A 12105-nucleotide genomic window follows, 5' to 3' on the forward strand; every position below is an offset into this window, starting at 1 on the left:
AACCCAAGTGATACAATAAAATGTATTTTTGGCTATAGTCTACAGGCTACTAAACTTAGCATGTGATTTAGATTGACATTTCGCCGACTAGGTGCTTTACCTCCTCTTGCACTGTACAGTGGTACCTCTGGATGCGAACAGGATCCGTTCCGGAGCCCCGTTCGCATCCAGAAGTGAACGCAACCCGCATCCACGTGTCCGCAGGTGCATGGGTCACGATTCACCGCTTCTGTGCATGTGTGTGACGTCATTTTGACCGTCTGCACATGCACAAGCGGTGAAACCCGGAAGTAACATGCTCTGTTACTTCCGGGTTGCTGCAGCGCGCAACCCAAAAATACTTATCCTGAAGCTACTTCAACTCGAGGTATGACTGTACTGTGTCACTATTTGGTTTGCTTTGTTATTGGTTAGTTTTGTGCTTTTTCATTTTCATAACAGTACTTGTTTTAACTGTGACATTTTGTAGCCCTTAAGTTGCAAATAATAAATAAAATATAGAGAATAATCATGTCACAGACTTTTAATGGAACTGAGCTGGTTAAAAACACAACAGCAAAAACGGATAGTTCTAAGTTAGCCCCATCTATTCCTAATTGTTTTCCTCTGCAAAAGGAAAGGCCATTGTTAATTATCTGATATATTAACAGCGGCAACACAAAGTTTAAAAAACACACTTTTAATTAGGCTTAATGAACGTGTGCATTTCTCTCTACTAAACAATATCGGCAGGGAGTTCAGCAGTCATGGAACATACTGTCAGTCGTTTTGCAGTCCTAGATGTGACATTCAGGTTGCTAGATAGGAAGCTGGAATCCAGAATGTCCAAGATAAACAAAAACATTTTAAGCAGGCACCAAAAAGAGTACTGTACAGCGAAGGCAACTACCTGAGGTCAATCAGCAGGGAGTTCCAAGGCTGCCATGCTAAAAGACCAGTTTATTACAAGGGCAGAACAAATATGATGCGCCATTTGTAATTGTGCCATTTCCACAGACTGAAGCAATTGAGTGGGATCATAGAGAATCTCCTTAAAACCTAATATAATTGTCACAAATTTAAAATTACCCAGGGAAGAGTAACACAATGTGGCTGACAATAAACTCTTTTTGTTAAAATGAGCCCCCAACTACCACAGATCTAGATGTGACATTCAGGTTGCTAGATAGGGAGCTGGAATCCAGAATGTCCAAGATAGCTTTCTCCAAAATGCTACCCATTCCAGGCCCAGGGCAAACTAGACAGGCAAAGCTGAGGGGTTTCACCAAATAAATGAAATGGTGGTGTCAGGAGGAAGAATTTGGATTTGTTAGACTCTGGGTCATGTTTTGGGGGCAAGCTGGGTCTATATAAAATGGAAGGGTCTCACATGAACAGAAATGGAGCCACACCATTCCTTGCTCTTGACATCAAAAAAAGAGACTCAGCAGCTTTTAAACTGGGGGAAACAGATAGCTGGAGAACATCCATTTTGGAATGAAACTATGAGGAGAAGGATGAAAATGTTTCTGATCATCCAAGTGGGGACAGGGTAGATCAAAGCACTGAGTGTACAGTAGGACAGACTAGCCGATACAACACAGCAAATCGCCAGTTTGGCAGCATTTGCTTAAGGTACACATTCTCTACATAGCACAGCCTCTAGAAGGGTTATTGTGTTCAGAAGGTTTTTCCAGCACTGCATGCATTTGCTAGATTAAGTAATAATTTAAAGAATACTTTTAGAAGTAGTCTCCAAGTGATGAAATGTTAACAGATTAGCACTGTCATAAGTCCTGAACATGTTGTCGCAACTGAAATTGCATTAACAGAGACATATTTTAATTAGCAACTGATTCCAGAGGTCAATCTATTTTGCCCTACAAAAGACACTTACGATGTTCCTCCTCAGCGAGAGCTATAACAGCAGCCACGACTTTTATCCCTTCCTGAATAACTTGAAGTTCAGCAGAATTCTCAGGCTTGACTTTCTCTGTTTCCTGCAGTTTGCAAACAATTGATGATGCCAATGAATGAATGTAAGGATATGAGATAGTTCGATTTGGATACTGGAAAATGGTAAGGAGAAGCTGGTAGCATTTAAGTTGCACCTAAAAAGAAAAAGAAAAATTCCAAGTTAAAACACAAAAATGTAGTATTAGAGAGCACTGCTGAACTGCATTTGGGGGGATGCCCTGTCCATCAGTACATTTATCAGAAGCAGAAAACTGCACCAATGTCAGTAGCAAGATCTGCTTTCAGATATGGCAGGAAAAGACCAGACAGAGTAAATTAGGCATATTAATGCAGGTGTGTTGCCAGATACCAGCATATATGAGTACACTGTCTTCTTTCCCTCTTTCTGCTAGCTGTAAGCTGCTCTATGTGCAGTGATCCTGAACTTAAAAGGTAAAGGGACCTCTGACCATTAGGTCCAGTCGTGGCCGACTTTGGGGATGCGGCGCTCATCTTGCTTTATTGGCCGAGGGAGCCGGCGTACAGCTTCCGGGTCATGTGGCCAGCATGACTAAGCCGCTTCTGGCGAACCAGAGCAGCGCACGGAAACGCCGTTTACCTTCCCGCCAAAAGGTATCTACTTGCACTTTGATGTGTTTTCGAACTGCTAGGTTGGCAGGAGCAGAGACCGAACAACAGGAGCTCACCCTGTCGCGGGATTTGAACCAGCGACCTTCTGGTCAGCAAGTCCTAGGCTCTGTGGTTTAACCCACAGCGCCACCCGCGTCCCTGAACTTAAACGGTAAAGGTAAAGGGACCCCTGACCATTAGATCCAGTTGTGGCCGACTCTGGGGTTGTGTTAGGGACTCCATATTGCCCAAATCAAAATAGAAGTGCTGAGATCTGTACAAAAAACAACAATCCTTCAGTATAATAATAATAATAATAATAATAATAATAATAATAATAATAATAAAATTTTTTATTTATATCCCACCCTCCCCAGCCAAAGCCGAGCTCAGTATCAAACAGAAGGAAGCATACTTTTTAGCTTTTCCACAAGATGTAGTATATACTATATATGCATCACAGGTGAAAAGACCCTTTCCCCTGTGGCCATTCACTTTACTTCAGATGGTGGAGGCAGCTGCCTTTCAGTGCAAGACAAAGATTTGCCTTCATCATGGGCTGAGAGATTTCCTACTGTTTGGCCCTACTCTTGCCTCAGTGATAATCAGTGTGCTCTGCTGCCTAGTAGGCTGAGGCTGAATGTGGACACCAGTGAAGACTAAGGATGAGGGCAGGAAATTTCACCAGAATAATTCAGGCTCCATAGTGTTGCCATGTTATTACTGTTCCTGATACCAAACCTGAATGTGAACTTTTATTTTGAGAATCAAGCTGCTTTGAGGGTCTCCGAGGCTATATAGTGAGATTCTAAATAAATCATTCAAGGCTGAACATAAAAACATAGCAATTGTAGAGTTCTAAACAATAAAAACAATATGCAGGACTTACAATAGGATCTTTAGATTCCATTGCTGACTGAAACTTTTCAATGCAACACTTCTGAAGGCACTCCATGGTAGCAACTTCTGGACTTGTAGACAAAATGAATATTGTGACTGCAGTCAGCAGACTACCTTCATCCAATTCTTGATGAGCACCATCTACCAATTAAAAACAATCTTTTTTTTTGTTCTGAAACTGGAGCATTTCATCAATCAAAATGCATAAATCAAGATGCTAAGAGCAATTGTATCACAAATCAACAGATTTTTGAGTTAAACACAGTTGGCAGATAAACACATATTTTTAAGAATGTACACTAGATACTCTTAAGAACTTTTACTCAGCATGAACTATTGCTGAAGAATGTTTGAGCCCTCCTCCTTGGTCAGTCCCCCCCCCACCAGTGAATTGTATGCATTTGCTTTGTATTAAAAAGCTACAATATAGAGCAAGGGTGGATAACTTTTCAGAACTTTTTTAGTCATCTACAGTTAAGGATATGCCGTGGATGAGACTTCTGCCTAAGATCATGGAAAGTTGTTGGCCAGCCCAAATAGGCTGGATAATGGGCCGGACAGGTCATCTGTTTTAACATGACAACTTCATATACATTACTACTGCTACTACTACCATGTATCTTTCCAGAGCTGAGCCTTACTCAGGTGTGCTCTGGGAAGCCTCAACTCTGATTAAGTCATTCTTCCAGGGAAGTCCATTGGGAGAAAAAGAAGGAAAGGTGTAAACAACGAGTGGCATCCAAAGGCTTTTGAAAAAAAGAGAAGAAAAGTGAGTAGAAGGCAGGAACAGAAGGTGCTCGGCTCTAAAAAGATGTACAACATCAAAACGGTAGAGAAAGCAAAGACAGGTATGGAAGAAGGGTCTGACAAGGGGAAGAAATGTGTGTAAGCCAAGTTCTGCCCAAAGTGGCAGTGGGATTGAGAGAGCAAAGTAGGGACTCTGGGGAGAGGAGGTGGCAAGGTCTAAGAAGCAGATGATCACCATAAGGGGAGAAGAAGCCAGCCCCCTACCTCCTTCAGCAACCCAACTGCCAGTTACCAGAAACTTGTTCAGATGCCAGACTTCGTTTTTTGTACCTAGACAGTTCTAGTACTAGACAGAATGTTGCATACTACTTACTAGGCATCACTCATTGCTGTGGTGTTTATGATATTTAATTGTTGGCAGACCTCATCCCCCACTCTTATACTGAGTTATAGACAAAACACCTTCCTCAGCCTTAGTACTGTTGGGAAACTGTGTATGTGCAGCTACTCACACAGAGTCAATTAAGGTTTGGCAGACAGCCAGAAGGCAATCTGAAGGAGTTAGTCTGCCTGGTGATAACAGAGACATGGCGACAGCCCCCTGATTGGTCAAGCTCTCTCAAGGGAGTGATAATTAATGGCCTACTAACTGGAAGGTGTTAGTTCAGTGTTCAGAGGTTCAGAGTTCTGTGTGTCAGTGTAGGAGTTGTGTCAGAGAGAGCTAGCAAAAGATCCGTGTTCTGTTCCTGTAAATAGTCCACTGTATATAATAAACACCTAACTACAAGTTCCTGGTTCCTGCTTCGTCTATCCTGTCTGCAGCCAAGTCGCCAATTGTTTCCATGGATTCTGCGTTTACTCTGCTAGGTCTGGCTAAGGTCCTGCAACTAGTCAGAAAGTTGCAAAACACCAATAGGTTTTGCCAATAAGTACCTTGATCCCAAAAGTTAAGAATAGTGACCAAAGCACTGCGTAGCAATTCGTTCCAAGCAGTCCGGCTCTTCTCTGCCCTGGCCATGGGAGAAGACAGCACTCCTTTAAGAGCTTGTAACGATGAAGCAACAGTCAAAGGCAACTGGCCTGAGGGTAATTTCACAGCAGTTTCTCTGAGGACTCCAATAATCAGATACAAGATAGTAGGAAGAACGGCAATGCTTCCTGTATGATATGACAAAGGGGTGATGAAAATATCATGGTTAAGAAGAAATAGCTTCTGGTGCACATTAAACAAAGGATAAATATTGAGCTTGCATTCCTAGAATGGGAGGATCGCTCCCTACACTGCCTCTTTCTGCCTCGCAAATGAAACATCTTGGGAGCAACCTACCTTCTGGTGAGCAGACTGCAGGAACATCAGAGAGGATTCCTAATGCCACTGATACTAGTCTGCTTCCATTCTCCGATAACAACTGAGGCTTTCCAGATGTAATTCCAGGGCTGCCCGTTATCTTAGGGTTCAGCTGAGGCAATTGCCTTACGAGAATGCACACACACATCTCCAGGGTTGCAAAGACTAAGGACTTTCCAGGTATCAGCCCGCCTGTGTCTTTGCCTTCTCCAAATTCCGGCAATGTTTCCTTCTCTTCAGCTCCGTCATCAACTAAAATGGAAGGACAGAGATAGATAGGAGTGAGGCCTTGTCAGCAAATAAGCTGAGAGGTCTCCACTTGATCTGCTTACCAGGCTGAGTTCAATGTGTTAGTATATAAAGCTCTTAAGAACTTGGAGAGCAGTTTACCTACAAGATCGTCTTACTCCATACGTGCCCATGCAACTGCTTCAATCGGCAGAACTAGCCCTTTTACATGCGGCACATAATACTTGCACCACATCTGAAAGATCTTGATCTTTTAGTGTGGCAGCACCAGATCTATGGAACTCCCTGCCTATTGATAGCAGGCAGGCACCTGCATCGTATTCCTTTTGGCACCTGCTGAAGGCATTTTTATTTAGCCCCAGCACCTGCGGCTTCTTTATTTATATAAATATTTTTGTACACTGCTTTCCCATCATGAGTGGTTTCCATACAACAAAACATTATTAAACAATCACCATCAAAATACAATTAAAACACCAAGAATAAAACATCAAGCACACGTTTTGCTCCTATACACCAGTAATGAGTCCTGTCAGAACTAACAGCATTGAGAATATATACCTCGCATGCAACTCCAGAGGAAACTGGACATATTTATCAATGTCGGTCCCATATAAGTAATAATAATAATTTTATTATTTATACCCAGCCCCTCTGGCTGGGTTGTCCAAGCCATGAAACAGATGTAAATGTTGGGTGACCTTGGGCTAGTCACACTTCTCTGAAGTCTCTCAGCCCCACTCACCTCACAGAGTGTTTATTGTGGGGGAGGAAGGGAAAAGGAGATTGTTAGCCGCTTGTGTTATAAATTGGGTTTAACTTGGAGGGTTGCTTTTATCTGACACATTATTTTGATACTGTGAATTCTAAGATACCTGGAGTTCTTCAGAAAGTAGGCAAATAAATAGAACAGGACAGTCACGTCACCCTTGAGGGATAGAAACCTCCTGTGCTTTTAAAAAGGAAGGTTCTCCCAGCAGAAACCATGCCACAGAGTTCTTTTCTAAAGCATTTAAAAGGCAATGCCACATATATTACTTATGTAAATAATGCATCTATGTAGATGATGCTTTACAAAGAACAGGTCTGACAGGTCCCTACCTCAAGGCTCTTACTGCCTAATAACAGACACAAAGGAAGCGAAAGAGAGAGGGAAATGGAAGCAGAGGTCAACAGGGAAAGAATCTATAATTGCTTCAGCTGTGTGCACTTGGATTTTTTCTGCTGTGGAGACACACAGTTTGCAAAACAGAACTCCATGTTAACATGCATCACAGCCAGTGTGGTGTAGTGGTTAAGAGCGGTGGACTCGTAATCTGGTGAACCGGGTTCGCTTCCCCGCTCCTCCTCATGCAGCTGCTGGGTGACCTTGGGCTAGTCACACTTCTCTGAAGTCTCTCAGCCCCACTCACCTCACAGAGTGTTTATTGTGGGGGAGGAAGGGAAAAGGAGATTGTTAGCCGCTTTGAGACTCCTTAGGGTAGTGATAAAGCGGGATATCAAATCCAAATCCAAACTCCCAATTTAGCTTCACTCCTGCTATAGCTGACGTGGGTGGCGCTGTGGGTTAAACCACAGAGACTAGGGCTTGTCGATCAGAAGGTTGGCGGTTCAAATCCCCGTGACGGGGTGAGCTCCCGTTGCTAGGTCCCTGCTCCTGCCAACCTAGCAGTTCAAAAGCACCTCAAAGTGCAAGTAGATAAATAGGTACCGCTCCAGCGGGAAGGTAAATGACGTTTCCGTGCGCTGCTCTGGTTCGCCAGAAGCGGCTGTACGCCGGCTCCCTTGGCCAATAAAGCGAGATGAGCGCCGCAACCCCAGAGTCGGTCACGACTGGACCTGATGGTCAGGGGTCCCTTTACCTTTACCTTTTACCTGCTATAGCTGTACTACAAATTCACAGAGTAGTTTTATTCCCAGTTTTACTGCTGTGCCATAGCATGAGGATTCAATACATAAGAAGAACACTTGTGTAAGCACACCAAAGGCCTGTTTAATCCAGCAACCTCTTTGCCTACAATGGCAATCTCTCCACAGAAAACTGCCACTTAGAGGTGCATGCTGCTTCTATACCTGGAGGCAGTACATAGTCATCATGACTAGTTGTTGCTGGTAATTTTATCCACCATGAATTTGTTTAATCCCCTTTTAAAGCCATCTAAGGGGTAACAAATTCCATCATTTAGCTGCACTGTATGAACTTACTTTTCTTTGTTTGTCTCCAACGCTAGAAACTGCAATTTTGTGAGGATGGTGAGAATGTTTGATTTTCTTAACTCCCTTTCACAATTAAAATTGGTGAGGTTCTTGGGGAAGAAAGAAACAACAGTTAAGTTGTTTCACTTGTAGGGTATGAATGCCAACTGTTAAAACAAGCTACAGTGGTACCTCTGGTTACGAACTTAATTCGTTCCAGAGGTCCGTTCTTAACCTGAAACCATTCTTAACCTGAGGTACCACTTTAGCTAATGGGGCCTCCCACTGCCACCGCGCCCACTTAATTTCTGTTCTCATCCTGTGGCTAAATTCTTAACCCAAGGTACTACTTCCAGGTTAGCGCAGTCTGTAACCCGAAGTGTTTGTAACCCCAGGTGTTTGTAACCTGAGGTACTACTGTATATTAATTCTGATGCATACTATGCTTAACAGCTATGTTCATTATTAAAAGAAGGGATGGCTTAAATTACCATCACTAACTAAAATAATCCTATATGGGTGCAGCTCCCATTTTCAGAAAGAATCTAATACAGGACAAATATGGAAATAAATTAGAAATACAGGTTAAAAATCTACTATTAGCATTATGCTACCGGTGAAAAGAACCGCAGCAATTTATTTATTTTTACCTACCATGGTCATAAGATATTTATTCAATTCTAACACATAATAAGAAGGGCGCTGCTTAAGGGAGGCAGGAGAAATTTGAGCCAGAGAAGAGAGAAGCATGAAACCTGTGTGGCTCGCAACTCCCAACCGTTTATTGTGTGAGATCTTGCTTGTTTTTAACTGATGTTGGTTGTCTCCTGTTTGTTTTCTTTTTTGTATTTTGCTTTGTTTTTATGAAGTTTTTATGTATTGTCCTCGATCGTTTTTATGTAAGCCACCTTGTGCGTGGAAAGCCAGCATGTTAAGTTAAATGTCATCAAGAACAATACCTTCTGCACTTCTCCGTTTTTCCTTGACATGTTCCTGAGCTGCAAAAAGAATCTGTCGAACAACTTCTAGAGCAGCAAGTTGAATGTCAGGGGACTCTCTTGTCACTATAAGCCGATGTAAAACATTCAGCAGCTCAACACTCAGCTCCTGTATAAAGGGAAACAGGAAAAGTGTGGAACACACAATGCAGCAACACACATGGTGAAATGTATCACAGAGGCTATTTCAAGCGTCCTTCACATTATGTCATGAGAAATCACGATGAGAGAAAACGAAGGAAGCAATTTCTTGGAGACATCAGGTAGAAGCAATTATTGTTAACACAGAACAATTCATAATTCATACTTAGGATTTCCAATAGATTGTTACCTGATCGCCACCAATCTTAGACCTTGGCCAAGGAACATCAAGCAGCACCCGTAAGGCATGTAGGCAAGAAGTAATATTTTCCATTCCTGCATCTGACCGAGGAGAACATAGAAATTCCACACTAATTCCTAAGAAGAGAGGGGAGAAATTATGCTGTGAACAGAATCAGAGTTAAATTTCCAATAACACATCAGTCAATTGACTAGTTTGGAACTATCTGCCCCTGAAATTTGACTTGTGCTCTTCTTGTCCATCTTTTGGTGCCAGATTTTTGCACCAGGCATTTGAAATAATTTTTATTGGGCCTGTGCTGGGACGAGTATATATTAGTACTCTTCCAACTGTATGTTTCAGTTTTGTTTTGTTTTAAACTGTTATACACCCTGAGATCATTCAACATGAAGGGCAGATTAGAAATCTTTTAACAAATAAGATATAAGTAAATGAAATTCCAATTCCCAGAGACTGGGAGAACTGGGTTTCAGATCCTCTGACATTCTGGGTTAACAGTTCTCAGTTAGATGGGACAATTAGCTCAATTAGATGGACCACTGGCTTGATTCAATGAAATAATGGTGAAATTCTGTAGTAATCCCATACAATGCAGAATTTTATCAACAGTAGCATATTAACCACTTCGACATGTGCCTAACATCTCATACTGATTTCCAACAACAATCAGAAAAATTACATGAGAAAATAACACCAGGAAAAGTTCATGCATTTACTAACCCAAAACCAGATGAAATCTATCAGTGTTCACGTCTTCAGGTGATTTTACAGCAGCTCTAGATGTTGAATCTTGACACATTGTAGTTGGGGTGACAGGTCGAGAAAGGTTAGTTAGACCTTCATCTGAGTCACCTACAAGAAAACCTGTGCTGGTAAGCCACAATGCTGTTGCATGGAGAATCAATGCCCAGGAGTTTTGATAGTGTGGTCTTGAATTTTCAATTGTCTCTGCAGTATAGAAAGCACCACCTACAATTAAAAGCAACAAATGTTTAGCATATTCCAAACAGCTCAAGGTAGCTTTGTATTTACTACTTTAATTACACTTTTTATGGTTAAACAATGAGGAAGGTTTGGCTAGTTATTCTTTAAAAGTAATATTCACAAATCATCAAAGATGACTTCAGTAAACTTCTTTTTAAATTCTGCAATCTTACAGGCATCTTAACACTTATGCATCCACATTTTTGAAATTTTCATTTAAATTTTTTGCTGAGAAGAAGTTATTGGCTACATTCTAATTTACTGAATCAGGCCCAAACTATGTGGCAACAAAATTAGTATGTATTTGCAGAATGTATTTTATGTGTATGTATTTTGATGAACTGAGTCATGAGGGTGGGGAAGGGTGTGTGTGTGTGTGTGTGTGTGTGTGTGTGAGAGAGAGAGAGAGAAGAGAGAGAGAGAGAGAGAGAGAGAGAGAATTCAACAGTGCTTAGTTTGTTTTTGGTTGTTTGTTAATCTTGTTAATCTTATTTTGTGGATTATGAGTGCAACAATGCCTTGTGAATCTTATGACTTGTGATGTTTAGCTTAATTTTTAGTTGTTTTGTTAATAGTATTGTACAGAAGGTGGTTGTTTTACTGTTGATTTGCAATTGTTTTGCTGACGATTTGTTACTTACTTTATACGATTTATGTTGTAATTGTGATGTTCTATTATTGTTATTCTTTGTAAGCTGCTTTGTGACTCGTGTGAGTGAAAAGCAGCAGAGAAATATAATAGATTTAATGCATTGAATGAAACTGTATTGTTCTATTTGCCTGCCTACCTTCAGCGGGAAGCTGAGAGGCAAATTCTGAAGGCAAAGTTAAGAGAGTATAATCCTGGAGTGCAGCAAGCCAGAGTTTGCTCAGATTGCCCAGATCTGCTTGGACTAGCTCCAGAAGTTCATCCACTGGAGATATTTGATCCCTGCAGCTCTCCTCTGTGAAGTTTATTACCAAGGGTGGTCTGTTGACGTCGCTTTGCTTTTTCTGCCTTTGTACTGCAACTATATAGACCTGTTGAAACAACAACATGAAAGGACAGTCTCATTGATAGGCCACTGAATATAGGGGCAAGACCTACTGGGAAGTGTTGCTGAGTTGTATGCCCTTTCCTTGAATAAACAGTTAACTTCACAAGCAACTGACTCTGCTTCTTCGTGCTGACTTGCCTCTGACTCCAGCCCTGACAACTGAATAGACCAATGGTCTGACTCAGTATAAGCAAATAGGAATGCTCTCCAATTCCTTGAACATCAAGGTAAAATCCAGATGTTTTTGCCAAACACCACAGCTCAAAACTAGAAGTTGACCCCTGTAGATATTCAAATGTCTGATCCACAAATTACAATTGCAAAGCGCTAGTGCCACCATAAATATGTACATTAAAAAGTACCTCTGCCCAAGCTTTCAACACAGCTAGGATCTCCATAACTGATGTGCCTTCATTGTACAGTTGACTTTGGGCTTCTTGTCCCGCCTGTATTTTGGTTAAGGATGTCACAAGCAATTGATGAACCCTCTGAAGGTCACTAGGGTCACTTACGACACCACTTGCTATCCAGGCACTGCAAACCTAGTATGATAGAACAGCAAACAATATAGTTATTTTTGTAATGCTACAAAACGCTATGCCTGGGTTTGTGCTCTCTTATTTACTTACTTACTTAGGTTATTAGCTTTCTCTCTGCTCTGGCAAACCCATTTTGCAATCATATTTAATGTTCAGAGGTGAAGCAGTCTCAAATACTAATTTTTAAGAGATAAGATAA

General features: G+C 41.5%; 1 protein-coding gene and 1 long non-coding RNA gene across 3 annotated transcripts in view; one reads left to right on the forward strand and one right to left on the reverse strand.

Moving 5' to 3' along the window:
• LOC310766371 overlaps positions 1-12105 on the forward strand; it is a 33393-nt gene that overhangs the window by 19252 nt on the left and 2036 nt on the right. The window lies entirely within an intron of this gene.
• Positions 1-12105, reverse strand: part of HEATR5A (HEAT repeat containing 5A) — a 59842-nt gene that overhangs the window by 2694 nt on the left and 45043 nt on the right. For both annotated transcript variants that reach the window (XM_083609240.1, XM_083609241.1), the window contains 9 exons: positions 11730-11909; positions 11119-11350; positions 10067-10315; positions 9335-9462; positions 8965-9112; positions 5540-5812; positions 5146-5370; positions 3455-3606; positions 1877-2090 (listed from right to left, as the gene is read on the reverse strand). In XM_083609240.1, the coding sequence (XP_083465366.1) occupies positions 1877-2090; positions 3455-3606; positions 5146-5370; positions 5540-5812; positions 8965-9112; positions 9335-9462; positions 10067-10315; positions 11119-11350; positions 11730-11909 (1801 nt within the window). The remainder of the gene's footprint in view (positions 1-1876; positions 2091-3454; positions 3607-5145; positions 5371-5539; positions 5813-8964; positions 9113-9334; positions 9463-10066; positions 10316-11118; positions 11351-11729; positions 11910-12105) is intronic.

The sequence above is a fragment of the Podarcis filfolensis genome (genome assembly GCF_964270895.1).
Source record: "Podarcis filfolensis genome assembly, chromosome: 1".
Taxonomy (NCBI): Eukaryota; Metazoa; Chordata; class Lepidosauria; order Squamata; family Lacertidae; genus Podarcis; species Podarcis filfolensis.